Genomic DNA, 22182 nt, shown 5'->3' with positions numbered 1-22182 from the left:
TGAAACGCTGAATTTCCTCTTCTGGGGTCTGTTTTATTAAACCAATATAACAGAATTATAGTCAAAAACATAATAAACACTGTTTAATATGAAGTCTGTAGCAGTTACAGCATTGATGTTGTACATTATTTCACCAGCAAGATCCCAACATCCCATAATTTACACTATGACACACAATTAAAATTAAACGTATGGCAAATTTTCATGATAAAGTGCAATCTTACAAAAGCTTTGATTCGCATCTCAATGGCATGTTGTCTGACTGCTCAACAACATATATCATAATTCATCCCATAGTAGAAAAATAGTATTAAATAAGTGTGTATAAAACTATTTTAATAAGAAAGACAGGGTAAATGCAATCCAGGACAGTCAGTGCTGGTGCTTACATAGAGTGGTAGTCTTTCATCTCCTGCAGCACCTCCTCTAAGGCTTCCTCCATTGTCAGCTTGGGAGGTGTGCGCTTGCGGATGTACTGTGGAAAGAATGAAGAGCTGTTGTAGACAAAATGTGTGTGTATGTGTGTGTGCGTGCATTATCTACAGCCACATTTTAATCTTTTAATGCAGTTTGGAATTTAATATGTAATACCAATTTAAATTTTACGGGTCTATCTCAAGTTACTTTCCACTACGCACTCACAGTCAGTGTGTGCAGGAAAGTTATGTATCGTCATGCAGAGAGATATATAAAGTCACAGCTCATTATGTCAGCTAATGAGGCTTTGAACCAATGAGGAAGCAGTCATCTCTTTTATAGGGAGAAACGTGCAGTACTTGTGTGACTTCCCCCAGCAACTCCAAAGATACAAACAGGATTATTTGCTATCATGCACTAGTACGTTAGTGTGTGTGTGTGCGCTTTACCTCTTTGGTGTCATCCAGAGTGATATATCTGTAGTTTGGTGGTTCCAGGTTCCGCAGCTGGCTGGAGTGCAGATGGCGGCTGCTTTCAATGAAGCGTCTCGTCATAGCGAGATGCTGTTTCAGAATTTCATTGAGAGCATATGCAGCTGGATTGAAGGTGCTAAGGGCTGAGGGGAGGACATGGGACACACATTAAAAAAAATACTACCCATGCACAAAGCATCACAGGATTTGTAGCAATTGTGCTCTTACTTGTGAAAGACTCTTCCAGCACCACTATTGTGAGATTACAGTTTGATTTTCTCACCACTAAACCACACCAGGTATCACAACTGATCTGACCATCATATGTCAACAGCAAAATATAGCACTTTTATGTAGAGCTGAAACAATTGATCAACAGAAAAATAATCAGCAACTATTTTGGTACCGTTTCAATAATTTTTCAAGCAAAAGTAGAAAAACAATGCCAAACATTCTGTTGGTCATTAGCTGCAGCCCTAGTTTTATTACCTAAACAATCTAGTGTAGCATGGTGTGCATATTTGTGCAATTTTCAATATTTTTCATGTTTTTTTTAGAGGTTTACAACACATTGCCTGTTCATCTATAAGGGGTTATTGTTAGCCTTGACCAGAAGATACTACAAGTCACTGTATTAGACTGTATTCAATCTGTGCCAAAGACTTTTAGTTATCTTCCTATATGTGGCATTGCAGCACAAAGCAACACACTCTTTGAATCAGAGTTTAACTTGGAGAGGAAAAATCCCAAATTGTTGAGTGTCGGTTTCCCTCCTCAGCCTGTTCTGGATTTCCTTTGCCAGCTGGCCTGCTCCTCTGCAAAGTGCACGCTGGCTGCAGCTCATCATAAATTACATGTTTTTCTCACTTTATTGTATTTCTGATCAAGTATATGTAGCAGCACTCCTCTAATGTGAACTATATCAGATGTTTTAAAAGTAAGTAATGTTTTATCCCATAAATGTCATTCCATTTATTCCACAAATGTCATCACTCCAATAAACATCAATAAAAATATTTGAATGAGCCAAAAAAAAGTTTGCTTTTTGATATGTGAACTTTTTTCTTTTAATTATTACTATTATTATTATTATTACAGGTATATCCTATTTGACATAACTCTTGATCAACTGCCATCCTTTCCTGCAAAATTGAACAGCATTTCACCTACAGATGGCGCCACAGCAACATGATTCACTTAGTGGTCATTTGATCTAGGTCTGGATACATGTTTAAAAGCTTTCTGTTATGAAAATGACTTAAATGGCTGAGTAGATAGACTCTCTAAGTGCTTTCTAGTTTTCTAGGTATATTTATGTTGCATCTTGTTCTATTTAAGTGGGTCTCACCTTCCACAGTTTCTGAACTGATAGCATGAGTGGTCACTGGGGTTGGATTCATATAGGTCATGCCCACTGCTGAGCCAAAAGTAGCCATACCTACAGAGAGAGAGAGAGAGGACAGTCAGAGATCAGAAACAGAAATACCTGTCTGCTCTATGTAGCACCTTTACTTTCTAATATGTCATTGTCAGTTTAATGCTGATAATTTAATGACTACGGTGAAAAAATGTGGCCATGGTGTTGGTGATTAGTGGCTTCTACCACATCTTAAATACACAAATATGTACTGTATGGCAGACTAACCGGATGACCATGTGTAAGCCAGTGGATCAGGCTGCGTCTGTACAGCTGTCTCTTTTAAAACTTTTCTAGCTGAAGCATGCTTTCTCGATGGGCGAGATGAGTCCCAGTCACTATGTGATACTGAAGATCTGGAGGATCTGGAGTCTCTGCTTCTGCTGAGTGATCTCTGACTGCGATCTGAGGTCCGTGAGGTGCAGGAGCGACTTGTGTCTGAGAAAGTGCTCGAGTAATCGTCTTCTGTCCTCCTATGGGACACATCTGACTCAAAGGCCTCCTCTCTGACTTCTGATACAACCTCCTCCTGCTCTCCATCTCCTAGCAGGTGCTCTGAAACCTGGCTGGCACTGTAATCTGGCTCTGTCCTGCTCTCGCTCTCAAAGTCACTTCGGTAGTCCAGCTCGTCCTCTTGATGCTGCTGTTCCTCTCCAACCTCCTTCAAGCCTGGCAGCTGTTGATGTCTGTTTGGGGATCCAGCAGCAGGGACGATGTGTTTGGTTTTCCCCTGTTTAGACAGCAGATAGAAAGCAAAACCATCAGTCCAATGAGTCCTTTAGGGGGTTTTCTCCTCATATACAGTGCAGACAGGTCTGTTCAATACTAAATGATTAAAAAAAAAATTATTTAGTATGGCTGGACTCGGTGGAAATAAAATGTCTACATCAAAGTTAGTGCTCTACCTCTTAAAATTCATCTTATTTTCATAGGTTTAGCCTTTTAAAATGACAGAAGTAAATGGTATCCATCATTCTTTATTTCACATTGAATTTAACTGAAACTTTGCTTTTGATTTACGACTTAACATATTATTCAATATACTAAAACAAATTAAGATGGTATGGCCAAAAATATTGGTACCCTGAACTTAATATTTTGTAGCTCAGCTTTTGGAGGCAATAACTGCAGTCAAACGCTTTTTGTAACTCTGAATAAGGTTTCTACACTTCTCCACTGGTAGTTCGGCCCACTCTTCTTGAGCAAACTGCTCCAGTTCTCTCAGGTTTTGGTTCAATGTTTTCTTCTCATCAACTCCTGGGTGCTTTTTGATGTATGTTTGGGGATCCTGCTGGAAGACCCATGATCTGTGGCTAAGAAACAGCTTTCTGAAACTGGGCTGTATGTTTCACTCCAAAATGCCTTGATAAGTCTTGTGATTTCATTGTGCCCTGCACAGATTCAAGGCACCCAGTGCCTGAGGCAGCAAATCAACCCCAAAACATCACTGAGCCTCCTCCATGTTTCACGGTAGGCATGGCATTCTTTTCTTTAAGGCTTCATTTTATTTCTTCTGTAAACATAGGGTTGGTATGATTTACCAAAAAGCTCCAATTTTGTTTCATCTGTCCAAAGCACATTCTCCCAGAAGGACTGTGGCTTGTCAACATGCATTTCGACAAAGTCCACTTTTTTGTGTCTCCCTCTTAGAAGTGGGGTCTTCCTGGGTCTTCTACCATGGAGCCCATTTTCATTCAGACAGTGACGGATGGTGCGAGTTGAAACTATATAACTTTGAACTTGAAGATCAGCTTGGATCTGTATTTAAGTTTTCCTTGGTTCTTTCTTGACCATTCGAGCCATCCTTCTGTTTAATCTCGGGCCAATTTTCCTCTTGCAACCACGTCCCGAGATGTTGGCTACAGTTCCATGAGCATTAAACTTCTAAATAATATTGGCAACAGTGGTCAAAGGAACATCAAGCTTGTAACCTTTACATTGACCATGCTTGACTATTACCTTTTTTCTAATGTCTTCAGACCACTCTGTTGTTTTCCTCTTGTTTTCCATGTTCAATGTGATGCACACAGTGACACAATACAGCAGTAACTATTTTTATCCTTCTAAACTGGCTGCACGAGTAATTATAAGATTGAAAACACTTGTGATACTAATTAAAACACAATAGTCTGCCTAAAGTATCACTACAAATCAATTATTTCTTACAACTTCTAAAGGGTACCAATAATTTTGTCCAGGCTATTTTAGAATGTTTTTGTAGAATAAGCATGAATTAATTTATTTTCACAATTGTTTTGTTTTGTTCCACTGCAAACCCAACATAGACATGCACTGATAATACATCATTTCAACACTGTTCAGGGCAAATGGTGCATTATTTCAATAAAATGCAAGGGTACCAATAATTTTGGCCATGCCTGTAAGTGATCAGACAGGCTTTCAACAGGTTCTCAGTTTAACCATATTATCTAAAACAGTTATCTGGTAAATGAAGGCAAACATGGACTGTTACTCAGACTGTTGTAAATGTTTACTTTCGTGTTCAATGTTGACCTCATTCTGCAGCCCTTCTCAGCTCTATGGATCATTTTAGCATCTTTCAGTACATTATTTTGGTTTTATGGCCCTAAACTTAACTGTTCTGATTCAGTTTCACTGCTCTCATCAGCATTGTTTTCAGACACAGCAGGCAGCTGTTTTCTGCAAAAGCTCTAAAAACCTACTGTGCTCTACCTGCTCAGCAACAAACAGCAGCCAGACAAAATTAGCAGCTTGCTGGTGAATATAGTGAAGGATTGGATTGGATGTTTTTCTCAGGAGGAGACTAAAAAAGGCTAAAAGCAGAGTCAACATCAGACCTGTATTCATCAAATGGCCAGAGACATAACTCTTTTTAACTTTACTTTATTCCACTATACTAGTTAACTTCCTCCATTTCCCACCTCCTTTGCTGGTGTTTCCTCAGGAAATCCGAGGGAAGCAGGGACAAGGTCATCTAATGTCATCACATTTATCTTGAAGTCTGCTGTAAGACAAGGTCACAGTGATAGAATTTAACACAGTGATATACAGTGTATATCCACACAACTGCCATCAACTCTGCTACTAGTATTACATTTAGAACATACTTGTCATGAATCTGTGATACCCTGCAAAGCAACTCATATTTGTCTTGTTCTCTGTTAGTTCAAACTGTACAGAGGGATGACTTATGTACCTTGTTGTCCATCTAGGGTGCATGAGATTCAGCGTGAAGAATAAAACATGATTAATGAACAAAATTATGCACACCACGCATAAAATTAACATCAAACAATGAGTACAATTAAAAATAGCTTGTATGCAGAATAATAACCTGAGCATTCTGACGTCAGTATCAATTAATTTTTAGACATTACTCTCATTCATAGTTAATTACAACTTTAATGGCAATCTGTCCTGATGTTATTAATACCCTGATGAGCTTCTCTCACCTTCAGAGGAAGCTAAACTCATCTCACTGTGGGGATCTTCGGGCTCAACAGGGAAGAGCTCCTCCAAAGAGAGCACCTCTCCATGACCCGACATGGAGGAGAGGGAACGCTGTGGACTCTCAGCTCTGCGAGGAGAAGAGGGACCAGAGAGAGGAGGGGATGGAGACAGCACGGAGGGGCTGAAGCGGGCCTGAGCCTGGCCAGTGAATCGAAAAGGAGAACTGTGGCGATGAGGAGAGGCAGGGGAGCGAGGCGGTGCCGTGTTGGAGGACGATGAGGGACGGACAGCAGCAGGAGGAGGTGTGGAGTGGACCCTCTTACTGCTTCTACTCAACATCTGTGAAAAGGGAAAGCTTTAGAGTAATGCTTTGGCTTGACAAAACAGTGTCTGACAAACTACAAGAGTTATCAGGTTTTTATCCCATCTAATCTTTAAAAGAAAAGAAGTTTCCCTCATGGCTTAGTGCGTACATGTTTTGCATTGTTAAAAAACCACAGTGTCAAAATATTGAGTTTGTGAGTTTGATCTGATGATATATGTAACCTTTAAGTACACATTTCTGTGTATCTACTTTTCTTCAAATGCAGCATGATTAACTGAACTTTGTTTTACACAGTCAGTACATTTTTAGCCATGCAGCGATGTGCTCTAATGATGGAAATGTTGGTCTGTCTGTTTGTCTACCAATTTGGTCCAGACTGAAATATCTCAACAACTATCAGATGGATTTGCAAGAAGTTTTGTACAGACATTCATGGTCCCCAGAGGATGAATCCTACTGACTTTGTAGATCCCCTGACTTCTTCTCTAGCACCACTGTGAGGGTGACATTTGAGACTCAGAATGAAATATCTCAACAACTTTTAGATGGATTGCAATGAAATTTACAACAGATATTCAAGGTCCCAGGGGGGTACACTGTAACCACTTTGGCGATCTTGTGACTTCCCCTCTAGCACCACAAGAGGGTCAAAGTTTTCATTTATCCAGTGAAATATCTCAACATCTAGTTGATGGATTGGCACATTTGGTATAAATATTCATGGTTCCCAGATGATGTATTCTAATGACTTTCCCTCTATGAGATTGACTTTTTAGTTCTTTAGTGAAATATCTTAACAACTATTGGAGGGATTGCTGTGAACTTTGGTACACACATTCATGGTCCACAGAGGATGGATTGTAATAACTCTGAAGTTCTGACTTTTCATCTAGTGTCATCATCTGGACTAAATGTCGTTTTGTCCAACACTTTGGTTTATGACTAAATACCTGAAAAAGTCATGACATTCCCATCAGCCTCAGATGTTCTTTATTTTTAGTGCTAATAATCAAATGTTTGCATGCTAACATGCTTAACCAACACGGTGAACACAGTAAATATTATCCCTGCTAAACATCAACATGCTAGCACTATCACTGTGAGCATGTTAGCATGCTGGGATCGATGGAGAGACGAGGTAGTTTCAAATTTATTGTACATTTATGAAGAAGCTTCTATTCAAGCCAAACTGCAAGGAACTTATCTTAACTGAAGGCCAGCACAACCATGTCATCCATGTTTATGATTTACACTGTCACACAAATGAAGTTAATTGCAGCTCACATTTCTGTTAAATCTGCACGTGTGGCAGTTTAGGAGCTCAAGGGTGTTTGCACCAGAGCCGGATACAAGTCACCTACAAACATGAATGTAAACAATCAATACAAAAAGATCAGAACTGAGCATTAAGGCCTGTAAAGTGAACGTAGCCTTAATCTTGTTTGATAGAACTAAGGCTCAAAATGTCCCCTCAACATGATTCTTATATCTCTGGAACACTGACACTCATTCTTATGCAGATATTTGCTCTGTGTTGAAAAGCTGTGGACACACAGCTTAAGACAATCATAACCTGTGTGTACTGTTCTTTTTGAGAGTCATGTCAAAGACAAATTTCCGTTGCCCTGTGATAGACAAAAGGGTTTTCTGAATCTAAATCTGAAAGAATTTCAAATACTAAACTTTTTTTGATAAAAAACTTTTTTTTTTTTATAACTTTTTCATAAAAACTCTCCTATAACACATATAGAACCACTGACATGCCAGCTAATGGCACTAGCCTAGCTTCTCTTGAAAATAGCAATAGTCAATTCAAATTAATTTTATTTATATAGCACCAAATCACAACTGCATGCCTTGCAGTGACTAAGCCATCAGCCTGTAAATAAAGGTAGAAGATGAATGTGGAAGAACAAACAGGGTTCACAGTTAAAAGGTACCTTGTCCCCCGTTCTCCTGGAAGAGGGTCTCTCTGGTCTTAATAAGCTGTTGTCTGTTGAATCCAAAGAGTTCCCAAGCAGTTTTCTCATGTCCTCTTCATCACTTTCTAGACTCACACTGCTTACTATTCTCACTGACTTTGACTCCAAATCCACCAAAGGCACAGACACATCAGCAGCTCTGGACCTGGATCTGACACCAACATCTGGGCCTTTTGGAGACCCAGCAGCAGCTGCAACAGTATCACTACCATCAACAGCTACAGCTGCCTTACTCTTGAGAAAACGTTTCCCCTTCTGGCTCTCCTCACTGCTGGACTGTACTGAGAGAAACACAGGGGCCTCCAGGGACTGGGAGACTACTGGTGGTGGTGAGATCCCCATGTCTGAGGTTAGATTGTGGGCAGGTTTCAGCCCTTCTCTTTCCTGTTCCTGAGCCTGTTTCCGGCTGCGGATGCGGCTCTCAATTTGAGCCAGTCTTCTCAAAGCAGCAGTCTGGGAGCCACGCTGGGAAGACGACACATATCTGAGCAGAGAGGTAGGAATGAAGGGAAAAACACAAGATATGAGTTTCAGCAGCAGAAGTGAATATCTGAACAGGAAATATTTTCAGTAGAAGGGGGTTCAGGTGATAGAATATTTACTTTTTACAACCGTGCTCAATAAAATGTGTTTCTCTTACATCCACAGAACCATACCTGTGTTCAGGGACCTGCTGCATTTGGCTCTTGTGTATAGGTGACTGGCTGCTGTTTATTGCAGGTGGGGGAGCCTTCTTCAAGAACCTGCTCCCTCCTCCTCCTAGAGAGCTCTGAGGTCTGGGATCCTGGCAGAGGAAAACAAGGAGGGCTCAGACAGCATCGTAACAAGTTGACTTTACAGGGCTCCCAGACTGCAGTAGGGTTTGACAAGTAGTATTTTCAGTTGTTTACCTTGGTGGGATCTCCCTCTCTTCTCTGGTGATACTCAGCATCAGCAGATCCCACAACGCCAACTCCATGCTCAGAAGCTGAGCTGACTGAGGACAGATCACTCAGGTCTGACAATAACGTGTGTGCATTTGAGGGAGCAGATCTGGGTTTGATATACCCCCCAACAGCGCCCTAGAGAGAAGGGAAGCAGCGACAACACACGTTTCTGGTTTTACACACGTGTATCAATGTGTGGACTGCTTAAAACATCTCTCATAATAATACTGCTGTTTATAAAACATGTGAAGAAATGAAACTCACTGTATGTGTCGGTGTTTTGGCTGTTGGCCCCTGTGTTGACTCGCCGTCTCCACCGCTGGTTCTCTTGCCGGACAGCAACGCCTGAGCTCGGTCCAGAGCGCTGCTCCGACCGCCTCGTCTCCACATCTTTAAACTGGTGCTCGTCCGGACGCTGTCTCTCTAACTGTGAGCTACTTAATACACTTCACCATCTACTAACACATAATTTGTGCATTTATGACATATTGTGCAAGTTTGCCACAAAGAGATTAGTTATTTTCCTTAAGTCCTAGCCGTTAACTGCTCACTCTGGCGTCCCTCGTCTCCATGGAAGTTTCCTTTTCCGTTTCCTTCTTCTTCTTCTTCGTCCTTAATGGCGAATCACGTCCACTCCGGGTCACAGTGACACCAACTGTTCATTGTGTGTACTTTTTAAGAATTTACACACAATCCTGAGGACGAAGCAAGTATTTCAAGAAATAAATGAGATTTCCAATGAAGTATAATAGAAAAAATATAAAGGGTAATGTTGTCGGTTACATATATGTTGTCTATATGTAGCCAAGACAAACTCTATTCAGGCCTACTTTTAACTATTTTATTTAATTAAAATTGGAGAAAAATTAAAATGTCTTAATGTGTCACACCAGTTTCTAAGGAATTGCATACCTTGTGCAACATGTATTAAACGGGAACTGAACCTTCGAGAAGGTTTATACAAATACAAATAAACACCACAAAACTTAGGCAACCACCTGAAATTCTGAGGCAATACAGGAGCTGTGTTCATGCATCTTGCAGAAATCCTTCGATAACAACCTCAAAAAAAGTGAATAAGAAGAAGTTCAAAAGTTCCATTTACTATGATGTAAATGACAGATGAAGTAAAGCTCACTATTTTGTGCAAAGTCATGGTAACATCAGTATGAACTTGTTGGATGTTTTGTTGATAGATGCTATGTGGAAATATTATAATGAGGATGATGTACATTTATAAAAAGCAATGCCAAGAGACGTGTGGGGCCCAGAAGGACGAGGAAGACGATCCTGGATTCCTTGGGAGAAGAGGACGAGGCTTTCTCTTAAAGACTCTCTTCAATTTTTGTTTTTTGTATTTTTGTAGTTTTAGATCGTTTGCTTTGTAAAACCAAATAAAACTGGTTTGTATTTTTATACACTCCAACCAAAGTTCCTGACTTGTGCACATCCCTGAGATTCTCTGGTGTTCCTTTAAAGTAAGAAAAGACACCTCCCTTGGGATAGGCTGACAGTAGTTTTTGAAATTGATTAGATTAAAATTTATTGACTCCTGTTAAGTTAAAAATGAATGCTGTGTATTTAATGATAGAGTAATAATGGTTCAGGTTCAGTGACTAATGATAACATACAGTTGTGCATGTGTTAGGGGTAGAATTTCAATACAATATTGGGTTGAGGGTTTATAATCAGGAGTCTAATTGGCTAACTGTTAGGGCTAGGGCTCCGAGGCTGCCCTATAACAACCAGGTGAGTGCCCTCGACCAACAGAGTGGGCCTCCTCCAGTGATGTCCTGTTAGTATGCCATCCTGGAGTACTTTCAAACCTCCAACAACCTATTGCACCTACACATTTCGTTAGGACCCTGGCTGTCAGGACATGCTTGACTATATAGGCCCGTTAGTAGTGGTTCGACGACAGCTGGTGAAGTAGAGAAGCCAGGCTGAATTTGGTTCCCTAAGCAAGGCCAGGGTGGTCGTGCGTATAGATTTTGGGAACTATGTTCGATACCTAGGTCAGAGGTAGAGGACAGCTGTCTGTCGGTGCCTTATCCACACTGGCAGGGGGTATCGGTTATCTGTAGGACAGAAACCATTTCAGTAAGTATTTCACACCAAATTACACCTCAGGACAAGGAGAGAACATAGGCTTTTAAAGTTATTTATTTATCTGTAAAAGCATAAGCATGTACAGAAATCAAATAGTACTTAAATGGTTATTTGGTCATTCCATTACAACACAGTGTGTGGATTTGGACAGTAAATGTAGCGTTTCAGAACAATGTCACAGCATTTGATCAATTATGCAGATGAAAAAAATAGATAAAACCAGCTACATGCAGAAGCAAGCACCATTTCACCAGATGCTCTATGTCTGCAAATATGTGTAACATCAGTGACCTTGATTTAGCTGTACTTTGCCACCAACAAGCTGAAGACAGATGTCCCTGAAGTTTGTTGTTTAAACTCTCCCTGAGCTTGAGTCATCAGGCACTTGTTTCAACATGTTTTTATCATCCTGGCCTTGGCATTGTCCCTGCGCTACTAAAATATGTTGTTTTTGAACACAACCACCTCTGCATGTACCTTATCCACACGACCTGTATGCACTTACACCATCTGCTCTTGTATCAGACTGTTACTCCAATTTGACAAACAGAAGTATACTTCTCTGTTAGATGAGCCATACAAATACAGTGTGCTCAGCTAAAATGAGTTGATAATGGTCTGTCATGGACTAAGCTTTGCTGACATGCTGAGGATGCAACTGTGGTAATGTTGGCAGGGCTGTAGCTACCACTGAGGGCACTGAGGTCATACCCTCTATTTTGTTGTCTGTTGGTCAATCAGTTAGTTGGTCCACCACTTTGGTCCAGATTGAAATATCTCATCAACTATTGGAAGGATTACTATGAATTTTTCTGCAGACATTCATGATAACCAGACACTGTATGCCAATGATTTTGATGAACCCATGACTTTTCATCCAGCACTACCATGAGGTTGACATTTATGGTTTTGAGTGAAATGTCACAACAACTATAGTATGGACTGCCAAGAAATTTAGTGAGCACATTCATGCTTCCATCAGGATGAATTGTTAAGTCTTAAATGATATTGTACATTCCTCATCGAGTAGCATTGTACCCATTTTGTTGGACTCACGATTGACAGTAATGTGAAAGATGCAGCAGCACCAGAAATATTGTCTTTGTTATTTTAATGAATTCCTCTTCCTTATCAGAACCTGGCATTACTCACAATGCACCTTGACTCAGTTTTCTCTGCTGTACAGATTTGAGACATGCTAGTAGTGGCAAATGCAGCCTCAAGCCAATAGCCTCAAGCAGAAATGAGGAGCTATAGTGGTCTGGTAACCTAACTTTTTTCAAATTTTTAAAAAATTTTCAAACTTGTAGTCTTCAGCCCCAATTGACACTGACTCAAATGACATCACTTGAAGCAAATCATTTATTTCACGCTGTTTCCTCTGGAGCCACAAAAGGCTTTATACAACTTTTTCACATATGCAGTAGTACTCCCCAACTCCTGGAAACACACTTTGATGTTGATGTTAACTTCTCATATCAGCACCACCAAAATTAAAAATTGTTCAATACTTTGGTTTATGACCAGCCTCAGCTGTACTCTGCACAGTTTGACATTTTGCAAATTGAGGCAACACATTTGGGTCACAAATTGCTGGGTTTTTTTTTTTTTTTTTTTTTTTTACAGACATTTTTTACATACATTTTGTGTCATTTTTTTATGTGTATATCTACAAGGTCACTTTTTTAAATTTCCAGATGCTCTCCTCTTTTTCGTGCCTCAGATTTTCAGATGCCTTTAGAGCAGCACCAATTATACCCTAACCTCTGAATACCTTTCATTGGCAAAGAAGAGCAAATGGAAAAAGAGTACGTTTATTTGACCCTACAAAAGACTCCAAGGATGAGTAGATGCAGTTTTGTGAGGATAATTCCTCAACATTATTTCTACAAGTTGCCATGACTCCACAGACCCGTCAACCTGTCGACACAGTAATGAGTCCACTTTCAACCTTTACTTTGAAGTCATCTCCATTTAAATGTGAAAAATTTCAAAAGTCAGATTCTGTTGCTCTGTCACTGCCCACAGCAACTTGTAATGTAGATTTTGCATCTTAATCGTGGAGGTGATAAAGTTGTAATTCAAGGGTCACATCAGTTTATAGGTTCTCTCTAGCCACTGAACATGCATGCTCTGTGTTCTGGAAAACAAAGGAAGAGATTGAACTCCAATGCCTTCATGTTTTCACACCCGGATGTTAACTCCACCTATGACCACACTCACAGAAGTCACTGATCACTGTGGTCTGTGACCCATGACATCATCTTATCAATAAAAGCCATGGACACCCTCCACACGGTCTCTGTGAGCTGCGGTCTGCAAAGCTGATAGAGACAAGCTGATCAGACAAGAACCTACCTCATACCTGTGAAGGAATTTCATATATGTGTCCTATATAAAAATGTATATATGAAAATGCTCCTTAGACAAACAGACAATGATAGACAGACAGCTGTCTTCTGCCCTGTTGAGTTGACCTGGCTTAACGATTGTTGCCATAGAGACAGCGCTAAAGTAAACAATCTTATAGTGATGTTGTGACAAGGGACAAGGTCACCTGGGCGCTGCCCGAATAACAGAGTGGTTCAACTTTTTTCATCAGAGTTGCTGTGGAATTTCACTGGGTCTACACTGGCACTTTGAATTGTAACTGCTATCTCCTTGGGTGATCAAGTTTATGTTTGTCAATAAATCTTTTTGCATAAGACATCCATATCTCCTGGAGTTTCTGAATTGATGAGCTCAAGACTTCTATAACAATACCAAAATTTAGGATGAATCATTTTTGAGACTAAATCGATGAATTGGTTATCATATCCCTGTCTTCCAGGGCAGTGCCCCCGAGGTGAATATAATGTGAATTAAAACCTACCCTTAATAATCAATTATTAATTACTTCTGATAACCAAAATTAATCTGAATAATCCCATGATCCCTGCACAACTAAACAGGAGGTGGTTGTGATGGAGTTTATTAGGAAGCAGATCTATATCCCTTTTCCCTGCAGCAATCCTGCTTAATTATCGTCAGGCAGGAGGTTTAACACATGACTTTTCTGTGTCATGTAGATTAGGATTCTAAGCACAGAAGACCAGTGGTGAGTTGTACAATACTGACTCCATAATGACATCTCAAGTTGCCTCAGGCGCTCCCAACCTTTTGGGCGTGTAACCCCTTAAAATGAAGCAATATCTATGACCCATTTTCATTTCTTCCATATGTTTATGGGTTATGACAGGAAAATAACAAAAATTTGATTCCCTGTTTTATCTCAACAATTTCTGAGGTAAACTTATCCAGTTGTTCAGCAATTCTAATACTGTAGGTCTGATGTGCTAAATTACAGCTGTTTTCAGAGGTTGGAGAAACAGTCTGGGATGTCACCTTCCTATATATCAATAGAAAAATGGTGGCAAGGGTGGATGAGACTGACACATGCTATACAGGTTGCTGTAAATTCACATACTGTCATGACCCCTCCTCCATGACACGTGCCTGTCTATTGTGGATGTGTTTTTGTTATTTTCAGCCTCCTTAGTATGAATGATGTGTGCTTTGTGTTTTGGTTTTGTCTGTCTGTTTGTTTCCCTTCCCCCCTGTGACCCTCTGTCTCTCTCTCCGCACACCTGCCTGTCATCAAGCCATCACCACTTCCCTGCAATAACCCTGCACTGATGCCTTGTCCACACATATATGGTTATTTTTCTTAACGGATATTTTCCCCCTTCGTTTAGCAAGCAAGCTTATTTCTCTCTGGCAGTACACTTAGACTTAACTAATTATTCATTGATTTATTGTTATGTGAAATCTCTTTTTTCACCTTGTTTAACACTTTTCTTTTTTTTTAACCTTTATTTATTCAGGGTAATTTTACTGAGAGCAATGCTCTCTTTTTCAGGAAAACCCTGATCACAGTCACACAGTTACACATTCACACCTGGAAGCTGCCCAGTACAACCACAGCCTGATCTGCCAGTCACTGAGAAGCTCCACTGGAGCAATTGGGGTTAAGGGCCTTGCTCAAGGGCACCTTGAGGGCACCTCAAAGTCAGTGATGGTAATGAGGTAATGAGGTAATGATGCTCACTTCTCCCTATGCACACGGCACACGGCCTAAGCTGCTATGGCAAAACTTAAAAGCAAAATTTGATTCATATGTGTGGACAGATGATGAGGTGGAGTTGCTGCTTAGTGTTGCATTACAAGATTATAAAAGCCCAAGAAAACAACAAGTCTTGTTATACCAAATAGGCAGACATCTTGGTAGCGTTTCAAGAACAGTATCCTGACAAAGAAGATTCTGATAAAGTGGGAAAAGGCTTTCCTCATCACAAGACACAGTGAATGAGGCAATAATATTGACCAAGCTCAGGACCATCCAGGCAAAGTACCATGAAGCAGTTGACACAGGACGCTGAAGTGGACACGATAAGTGTTGCTGTACTTCAAGCTCTGTGAGCAGATTTGGGGTGGCTTGCCTGCAATGAGCTCCATAGATATTTTGATTTGGACATGATCTCCGGCATCAGTCTGGATCCTGCTGCCCCAGGTTCGGATATCGTGTCTGCTGACAGTGAGGCATCAAATGGCAACAGTCTTTGTTGGAGGAATAAAAAGTATTAGCTCCAAGTAATTGATTATCATAAATGCAATAATACACATGAAATCAAATATGATCAATTCAATGCTTGAAGATACCATCTATTTTAGGAAGCTTCAGTGCTGGAAACTTTTCAATGATTTTCTCAGCCTTGGCATTTGCCATGAAGATTTTTCAGTATGCACAGGTTGGGCTCATTCCCTCCATTAAAGATTTCACATCTGGGTGTACCTTTAGCATCTCTGTACACATACTACATACTTGAAAGCTCCTTTCATCCTCTCCACAATCTCCATCTTCCTGAGCCTATAATACATTCTGACCCACAGAAAGGCAGTTCCTTCCATATCCTGCCACAGCAAATTTTGCATGCATTTGTTGCACCATTGAGTCATCAATAAGGGGTTGTCTTTCCTTTTTGAGCTTGTTTTTTTAGAAACTCACGTAAAGCATCCTACAACCAAGAGAGAGATTGTTTACTGAAGAGAATAGTCCAGTCAAAATGATGTCTGTCCTCAATATTGTCAAGATATGTCAACATATTGTAAAGACAAGGATGGATTTGATGTGAAATACATAAATTCATTCAAAGGTGAGTTTCAAAAGTATAAGTGTCTTTAGCACAGGCCTATATTGAACTATTCTTTTAACTTTTATCACTTCTCCTGACTCATCCTCTGTTCTTTGTTAGGTTGAGGAGTGTTCACCTGCCACCACTTTCAGAAAGGAGACTTCCTTAGAGGGGAACTCCTAACTAAACATGAACATGAGAACAGATAAGTGTGTACCATGATGCACATAAGGTTTTCATGTTTGAATTTCGTTTGAATGGAAAACAGTTATGATATGTAATTAATTTGCAGTGTCTTTTCTAAACTCATCCAGAGATACAAACTCTGCTATTTCTTACTCACGCAATGTTAGTTATACTGGTAGTATTAGTATATTAGTAAGTTATATGGAAACAGACAAGTAATCCATCTAGAAACATGATTTTTTTTTATTGGTGGATAAATATCCCTGAAAAATGCAGTCACTGCTAGTGTGCTTCAGTCTTTATACTGTTACAGTTTGTAATCAGAATTATGTTCTTACCATTTCAGTGTTGATTCTGCCAAAGAGGACAGCCCCCTAGGGAGACTTGTCAATGATGACCATGTGAACTCAAACAGCAAAATGAAAACAATCAAAGTCGATGGAAAGCCCCATCTGTGTTTATTTGCACTGAAGGACATCAGTCCTGGGGAATAGATCACATATAACTATGGAGATTCTGATTGGCCATGGAGATGCAAGTATTTACAAATGGAGCTTAATGGACTCTTTGCTGGACTGGCAAAGCAAACACTTAATAAACTCCAGCTTATTTAGTCTGCTGCAGCCAGAGTATTAACCAAAACCAGAAGGTGTGAACACATCACTCCTATTTTAATTTCTCTTCACTGACTCCCAGTAAAGCAAATAATTGATTTTAAAATACTTATTATCGTTTTTAAAGCTATGAACAGCCTAGCTCCCACCTACGTTGTTGACATGCTCTCTGAATACACACCAGACAGACCCTTGAGATCACCAAATAAAGGTCTCCTCACCATACCTAGAATAAATACTAAATCAGCTCATGGTGCCTTCAGCCATTATGGTCCTACTCTTTGGAATTCTCTACCACATGAACTCAGGTCTGTTACAACAGTGTCCTCCTTTAAAAGCAGACTAAAAACATATCTTTTTTCATAAGCTTTTAGTTAGGTTAATGGGTGAAACCTTCTTTTTAGTATTATTATTATTATTTCTTTTAACAATGATAATGATTTTTTTATACTGTCTTATATGTTTTTATATATTATATTATATATGTAACATCTTCTTATTTTATGTTTTATCTTATTTGTTTTATATATGTAATGTTATATTTGTTATGTATGATCTTTACTTGTTTTTAAGCACATTGAGTTTACACTTGCCGTATGAAATGTGCTATATAAATAAATTTGACTTGACTTGACTTAATTTTCACAAAGAACCAACACTCTGCTGTTTCAATCAACAACACTATTTTCACAGCTAAATCAAACTGCGCCATGTAGTGTTATTTAAGGTCTATTATAGTCAGGCTTTTTAAAATCATTATTTTTTCACACTCTGAGCAGTCACATTGAAATATGAAAATGTCAGATGATTTACCTGTACCATTTGTCAGCTCTGAACAGCAGTTCATGCTATTCTAAATGACTGGTCTTTGTTGTTAAGGTGATGACCTGTTACTGAACTATGAAGTGAATATTGCACTTCAACAGTTTTTTGATGTTGAATAACATACAATTAAAAGAATTTATTTAGAGCAGTTGAATTAGCTTCTCCTTTGCATTCCTCAGTGCAAAATGTTAAGCCTCGAGTCAAACACCTTAAGCCACTCTTGCTGAATAATTTTCTTTATTATTTTCTTTACCATTTATAGATCTTATTTATCTATTTTGCTTTCTTTTTCTTTATTATTTTCTATATATTATCTTATGCTTTATTATCTATCCTCAAGATGTTTAGCTATTAATAAATGTCTTAATTTATCCTTAAAGTGTTTTGTTGTTTCTTTGAGCTGCAGTAAACAGAGGTCACTGTTTGGGACAAGAACTTACGATCATGAGACTTATTCATTGATTAAATTGAACAAGGGTTAGTGCTCCCTCCTAGCACTAACAAATCCTAACCAAAAGGGAGGCGGTGCCCCCAATAACAAGGTAATTAATTAATAAAGTATTAATATTCCTACACATCTAAGGTGTGTCCTTTTAATGCACAATGCTTTCACTTTAGTGTATGTGTTTAGCTGTGTTCCATTTAATCAGGTTTGACCCTTTAGTGCATGTCAGTGACATTTTTATGTGTTGTATAGCTACTGTCCTCATAAATTGAGTTAGTCCTCATAATTTCCATTTGTGTCATGGGTGGGACTTATGGACCTAATTATCTACTGTCCCTGTAATTAGGCATGTTGTCAGGTTGTTATACTTTGAGTTGTGTTTTGTGTATTCAGTATCTGGAGTGAAATTTGTGTTGTATGGCTCAGAATAGATTTTTTGATACTTACCACATCTCTGTGAAGCAAGCAAAAAGGGGTGTCCCTGTAATGCAGCAAGAAACTGGTTTGGGCAGGGATGTCCGTTTAGTGGACAAAAACCTGCATGTGTGTCTGTGGGTGTGTGGGTGGGGGTGATTATAGAATAAGTGGAACTTGTTATCTTAATGTCAAATGCATTTTGTACATACTATAGCCTATAGTCTGTCTTCTGATTAGTCCAATCAGGCATTCCAAATAAAATGTATCATGTAGTGCATTATACTGAGTATAATCTCAACTAAAAGCTAAAATGTGCAGTAGTTTTCCATAAGAATTATGCAAGTAACCTACATTGTTTGGCTGCTCAGGGTGTCATACAGTGTTTGGATCAGAACTGATTTTATCTTGGTTCTCCAAGGGGCCAAAAGCTTTGGATCCTTTGCCTCAAGTGCATCCTTTAATGATTTGGAGAAAGCAAACCAATCCAGTGAAACAGGCCCAACTGATTGCTCATCATGACGTTTTTGTATTTTGGTAAAATGCAAGAATATGTTAAACTGAGCTCTGTGAAATAGTAATGAACAGACTGGGACTAGACTGAAACAAAGTTTCCCCCCCAAAATTACCAGAATTGTAGTATCATCACAGCATGTTTATGTTATGTTTTTGCTGAAGATTAACATTTATAACAAAAAGCAAAAATATGCAACTCCATAAACATGTTTATATAGATAAGAAAACAGCAGAACAGAAAAAATAAAAACTTAATATGTCACCACCCAAGTCAAGAGTCAAGGAATTTTGTAACCACTCTTCTCACTCTTTTTCGTTCACATTCATTGCAGTCTGTTTGACAGTAGTTATTCTGTGTGGGGGGCGTGTACTCCTGGTCAAATTGTATGGCTGTCATCACTCTGCTGTCATCAACTGTCTCTTTACAGGCCTCACAATAATTATGTAGGACAAAACATGCATGAATTACTAAAGGGAGGTCATGCAGGTTTATGTCCATAGCCTTTCTAAGCGCTTCAAACCTTCAATTACCATTTGGCTTCGACACAGAGACAAGCCAAAGTACAGTTCTTGAGCTTGCAGCCACCATTTGCATACTCCCTCATGAGGAAGGGCAATAAGGGAACTTAACTAAATCTGCATTTGGGTTCAGCCTTGATACGTGACACATGCTGAAATAAAAAAAATCATAAATTACATTTGTGACAAACTCATATAACACATTTCTTTGCTTTGATCATTGTGGAAACGGTAAGTTGATGTCTGTTTTGTTATTACACTCTTAGAATTAAGGGTTCCAAAAGGGTTCTTCTTGATGGGCTGAGGTTCTACCCAGAACCATTTGCTTCTGAAAAACCCTTTTTTGAAGAAAGGGTCTTTAAGTGTTCTTTGTAAGACTAAAGGTTCCAGTAAGAATCCTTTTGATTAATGGTTAGTTTAAGGGTTTTTAGCAACAGCAACTTTCATGATTGGTTCATTTTTATTTGATTGAGTGTTTCTCCTGCTTCTCTCTCTCCCTCCTCTGCTGTGTACAGAGTGCTGCTGTGTGCTTCTCCTCTGCTGTCGGTGTGTCTGTTTGATTGACACACACATGCAGAGCTGTGAGTGGGTGTGTTTATTTGTGCTTTAGAATGTAACCACTGTGAAAAGTTGGAAAAAGTTTTATTACTCTGATTCACAGCTTCATTCTCACCAGCACCACCTCCTCTCTTCATTCACTCTCTAGCTCACTCAAACACTGCTCTCTCTCTCTCTTGCTCGTTGAGCCAGTGAGGAGGGGGCAACTTTGAATGCTGTGTACAGCAACACCAACTGACAAATCTTGCATAGTATACCTTTAATGTTGGGATAAAGAGTCAGTCATTAAACTGCATTATGCACTCTTGACAGTGTTGAACTTTCATCACAGATAAACCTATTCAGCCTCCAGACAGATGAAAGCACATTAGCCTGAGCTGCTTCACACTGCTTAAAAATGAATAAATAAGAAACTCTGGCTATCATCTTTAAATATATGCTTATGTATCACCTACAACTTGAAAGTTGCCCATTAATTTTGATGCACTTTGAAAGTAAATTGTGAACTTCAGTTTCAAACCATCAAGAAGAAGATTTAGGGATCTCAGTGTGCAATAACAAAATCTAGGAGTTTATTTTGTGTCTTCAAGATATTTGGCTCCTTTGTGAAGCACTTGCATGAATTGAGTAATAAATGATAAGAGATATGAAGTAAGAAACATGATGTCCAAATCTATGTTGACTATGTTGATGTTGACTGATATGAAGGGCTAAAAACATCACACAACATAGAATAAATAATCTGAGCAGCTCCAACAGGTGCTTGAACCCATAAAATATGCATTACCTGAGGTAAGGGGAAAATAAGATTTAAAGACATTGCTCGAGGTGCAGCAAGATCAAAGTTAAGTTGAGCATCAAAGCAAGAGACAGCACACGTGCATGTGTAGTCATAACTTTAATAACTTTGGAAAATACACATTTATCAGTAAGAGGCACTTAAGCTGCCAAAGATCTCGCTATAAGTAGAATGATGTGAAACACAAGTCATTAACAAGCTCGTAAACAGAGACAGACATTACATGAATATTCATAAAATGAAGTGAGCAGTCAACAGGAGAATTCATAACAAAAAACGATGGTTTCTTCTTTTTTTAAGATATTTTATTTTGGTATTTCAAAACCAAACATAAATATAGTCGCAAGCGGTAATGATCAGAGTCAAAGCAGATTGCAAAAACTCACAAAGTTTGACATTTGTAGATCAGAAGACCAGATGCAGATGACTTGAGAGATTAAAATGATGAAAGATTTTGACTCTAGGCCAAGTCATTTTCGAGATTGCAAAAATGTAAACTTGATTATTACAGTGTCACCTTAAGGTCAATAAGTGTCATTATATGTGCCTGAGTAGTGGGTGGAATCTGCAACCCACCTGCCAATTTTTGGTATTTCTAGGTCTTATGGTGTTTGATGCACATACACTTTTAGCAGAGAAAAATAGAAAAAGAAATTTTCACAGGGTCACAACCTTCAACTTAATATAACCTCAAAAAGCATGTGAAAACATACCACATGCATGATTTACTACGTTGTTGGAAAGCAGGCCATCTAGGGATTCAAACCCTGGACCTTTGCATCCCCATAGAAGGTGACTTACTGACTGCACCACTGGGGCAACATGGGTTCAACACACCTTCTCACAACTTGAGGCAATGACATCACATGTGCAAAACTGGGGTATTTTTTGTCTATTTAAACTTAAAACACTTACAACAGTCAAAATGTTGGTCATAACATTCTGAATCACACTACATTCTGCTGCTTTCAGGTGTATTGTCAAATATTTTGGTGAAATTTGTTCAAAAATTGGATGAAATAGAAAATGTTGTGCTTGGGCTACAGTACAAATT

The 22182-nt window shown here is 39.1% G+C and overlaps 1 protein-coding gene across 3 annotated transcripts; it reads right to left on the bottom strand.

Annotated features, from left to right (window-relative positions):
- Window positions 1–68: 68 nt before the first annotated feature.
- c9h19orf44 (chromosome 9 C19orf44 homolog) lies at window positions 69–9548 on the bottom strand. 3 transcript variants are annotated; one of them, XM_044362094.1, is made up of 10 exons: window positions 9237–9548; window positions 8937–9107; window positions 8703–8830; window positions 8005–8530; window positions 5742–6078; window positions 5211–5290; window positions 2536–3037; window positions 2239–2328; window positions 867–1033; window positions 69–475 (listed from the first exon to the last, which is right to left on the bottom strand). In XM_044362094.1, exons 1-10 carry the CDS (start codon window positions 9360–9362, stop codon window positions 386–388), a joined length of 2217 nt encoding a protein of 738 aa, XP_044218029.1. In that variant the 5' UTR covers window positions 9363–9548; the 3' UTR covers window positions 69–385. The 3 variants fall into 3 exon arrangements, 2 of the variants coding, with proteins under 2 accessions (XP_044218029.1, XP_044218028.1); XM_044362093.1 differs by having other exon boundaries at window positions 5211–5293; window positions 9237–9547; XR_006405008.1 differs by lacking the exon at window positions 69–475 and adding an exon at window positions 1119–1249 and having other exon boundaries at window positions 943–1033; window positions 5211–5293.
- Between the last annotated feature and the right edge of the window lie 12634 nt (window positions 9549–22182).

This window comes from Thunnus albacares, chromosome 9 (genome assembly GCF_914725855.1).
Source record: "Thunnus albacares chromosome 9, fThuAlb1.1, whole genome shotgun sequence".
In the NCBI taxonomy this organism is placed as follows: domain Eukaryota; kingdom Metazoa; phylum Chordata; class Actinopteri; order Scombriformes; family Scombridae; genus Thunnus; species Thunnus albacares.
Note: the sequence above shows the minus strand (reverse complement) of the source record. Positions and strands in the feature narration are given on the sequence as shown.

Coding starts and splice junctions, on each gene's coding strand:
- c9h19orf44 (XM_044362093.1), bottom strand. CDS start 9,362: ATGTGGAGACGAGGCGGTCGGAGCAGCGCTCTGGACCGAGCTCAGGCG. Junction 8,831..8,936: donor GAGAGGGAGATCCCACCAAG/GTAAACAACTGA, acceptor TTCCTCTGCCAG/GATCCCAGACCTCAGAGCTC. Junction 3,038..5,210: donor AGGAAACACCAGCAAAGGAG/GTGGGAAATGGA, acceptor CTGTCTAAACAG/GGGAAAACCAAACACATCGT.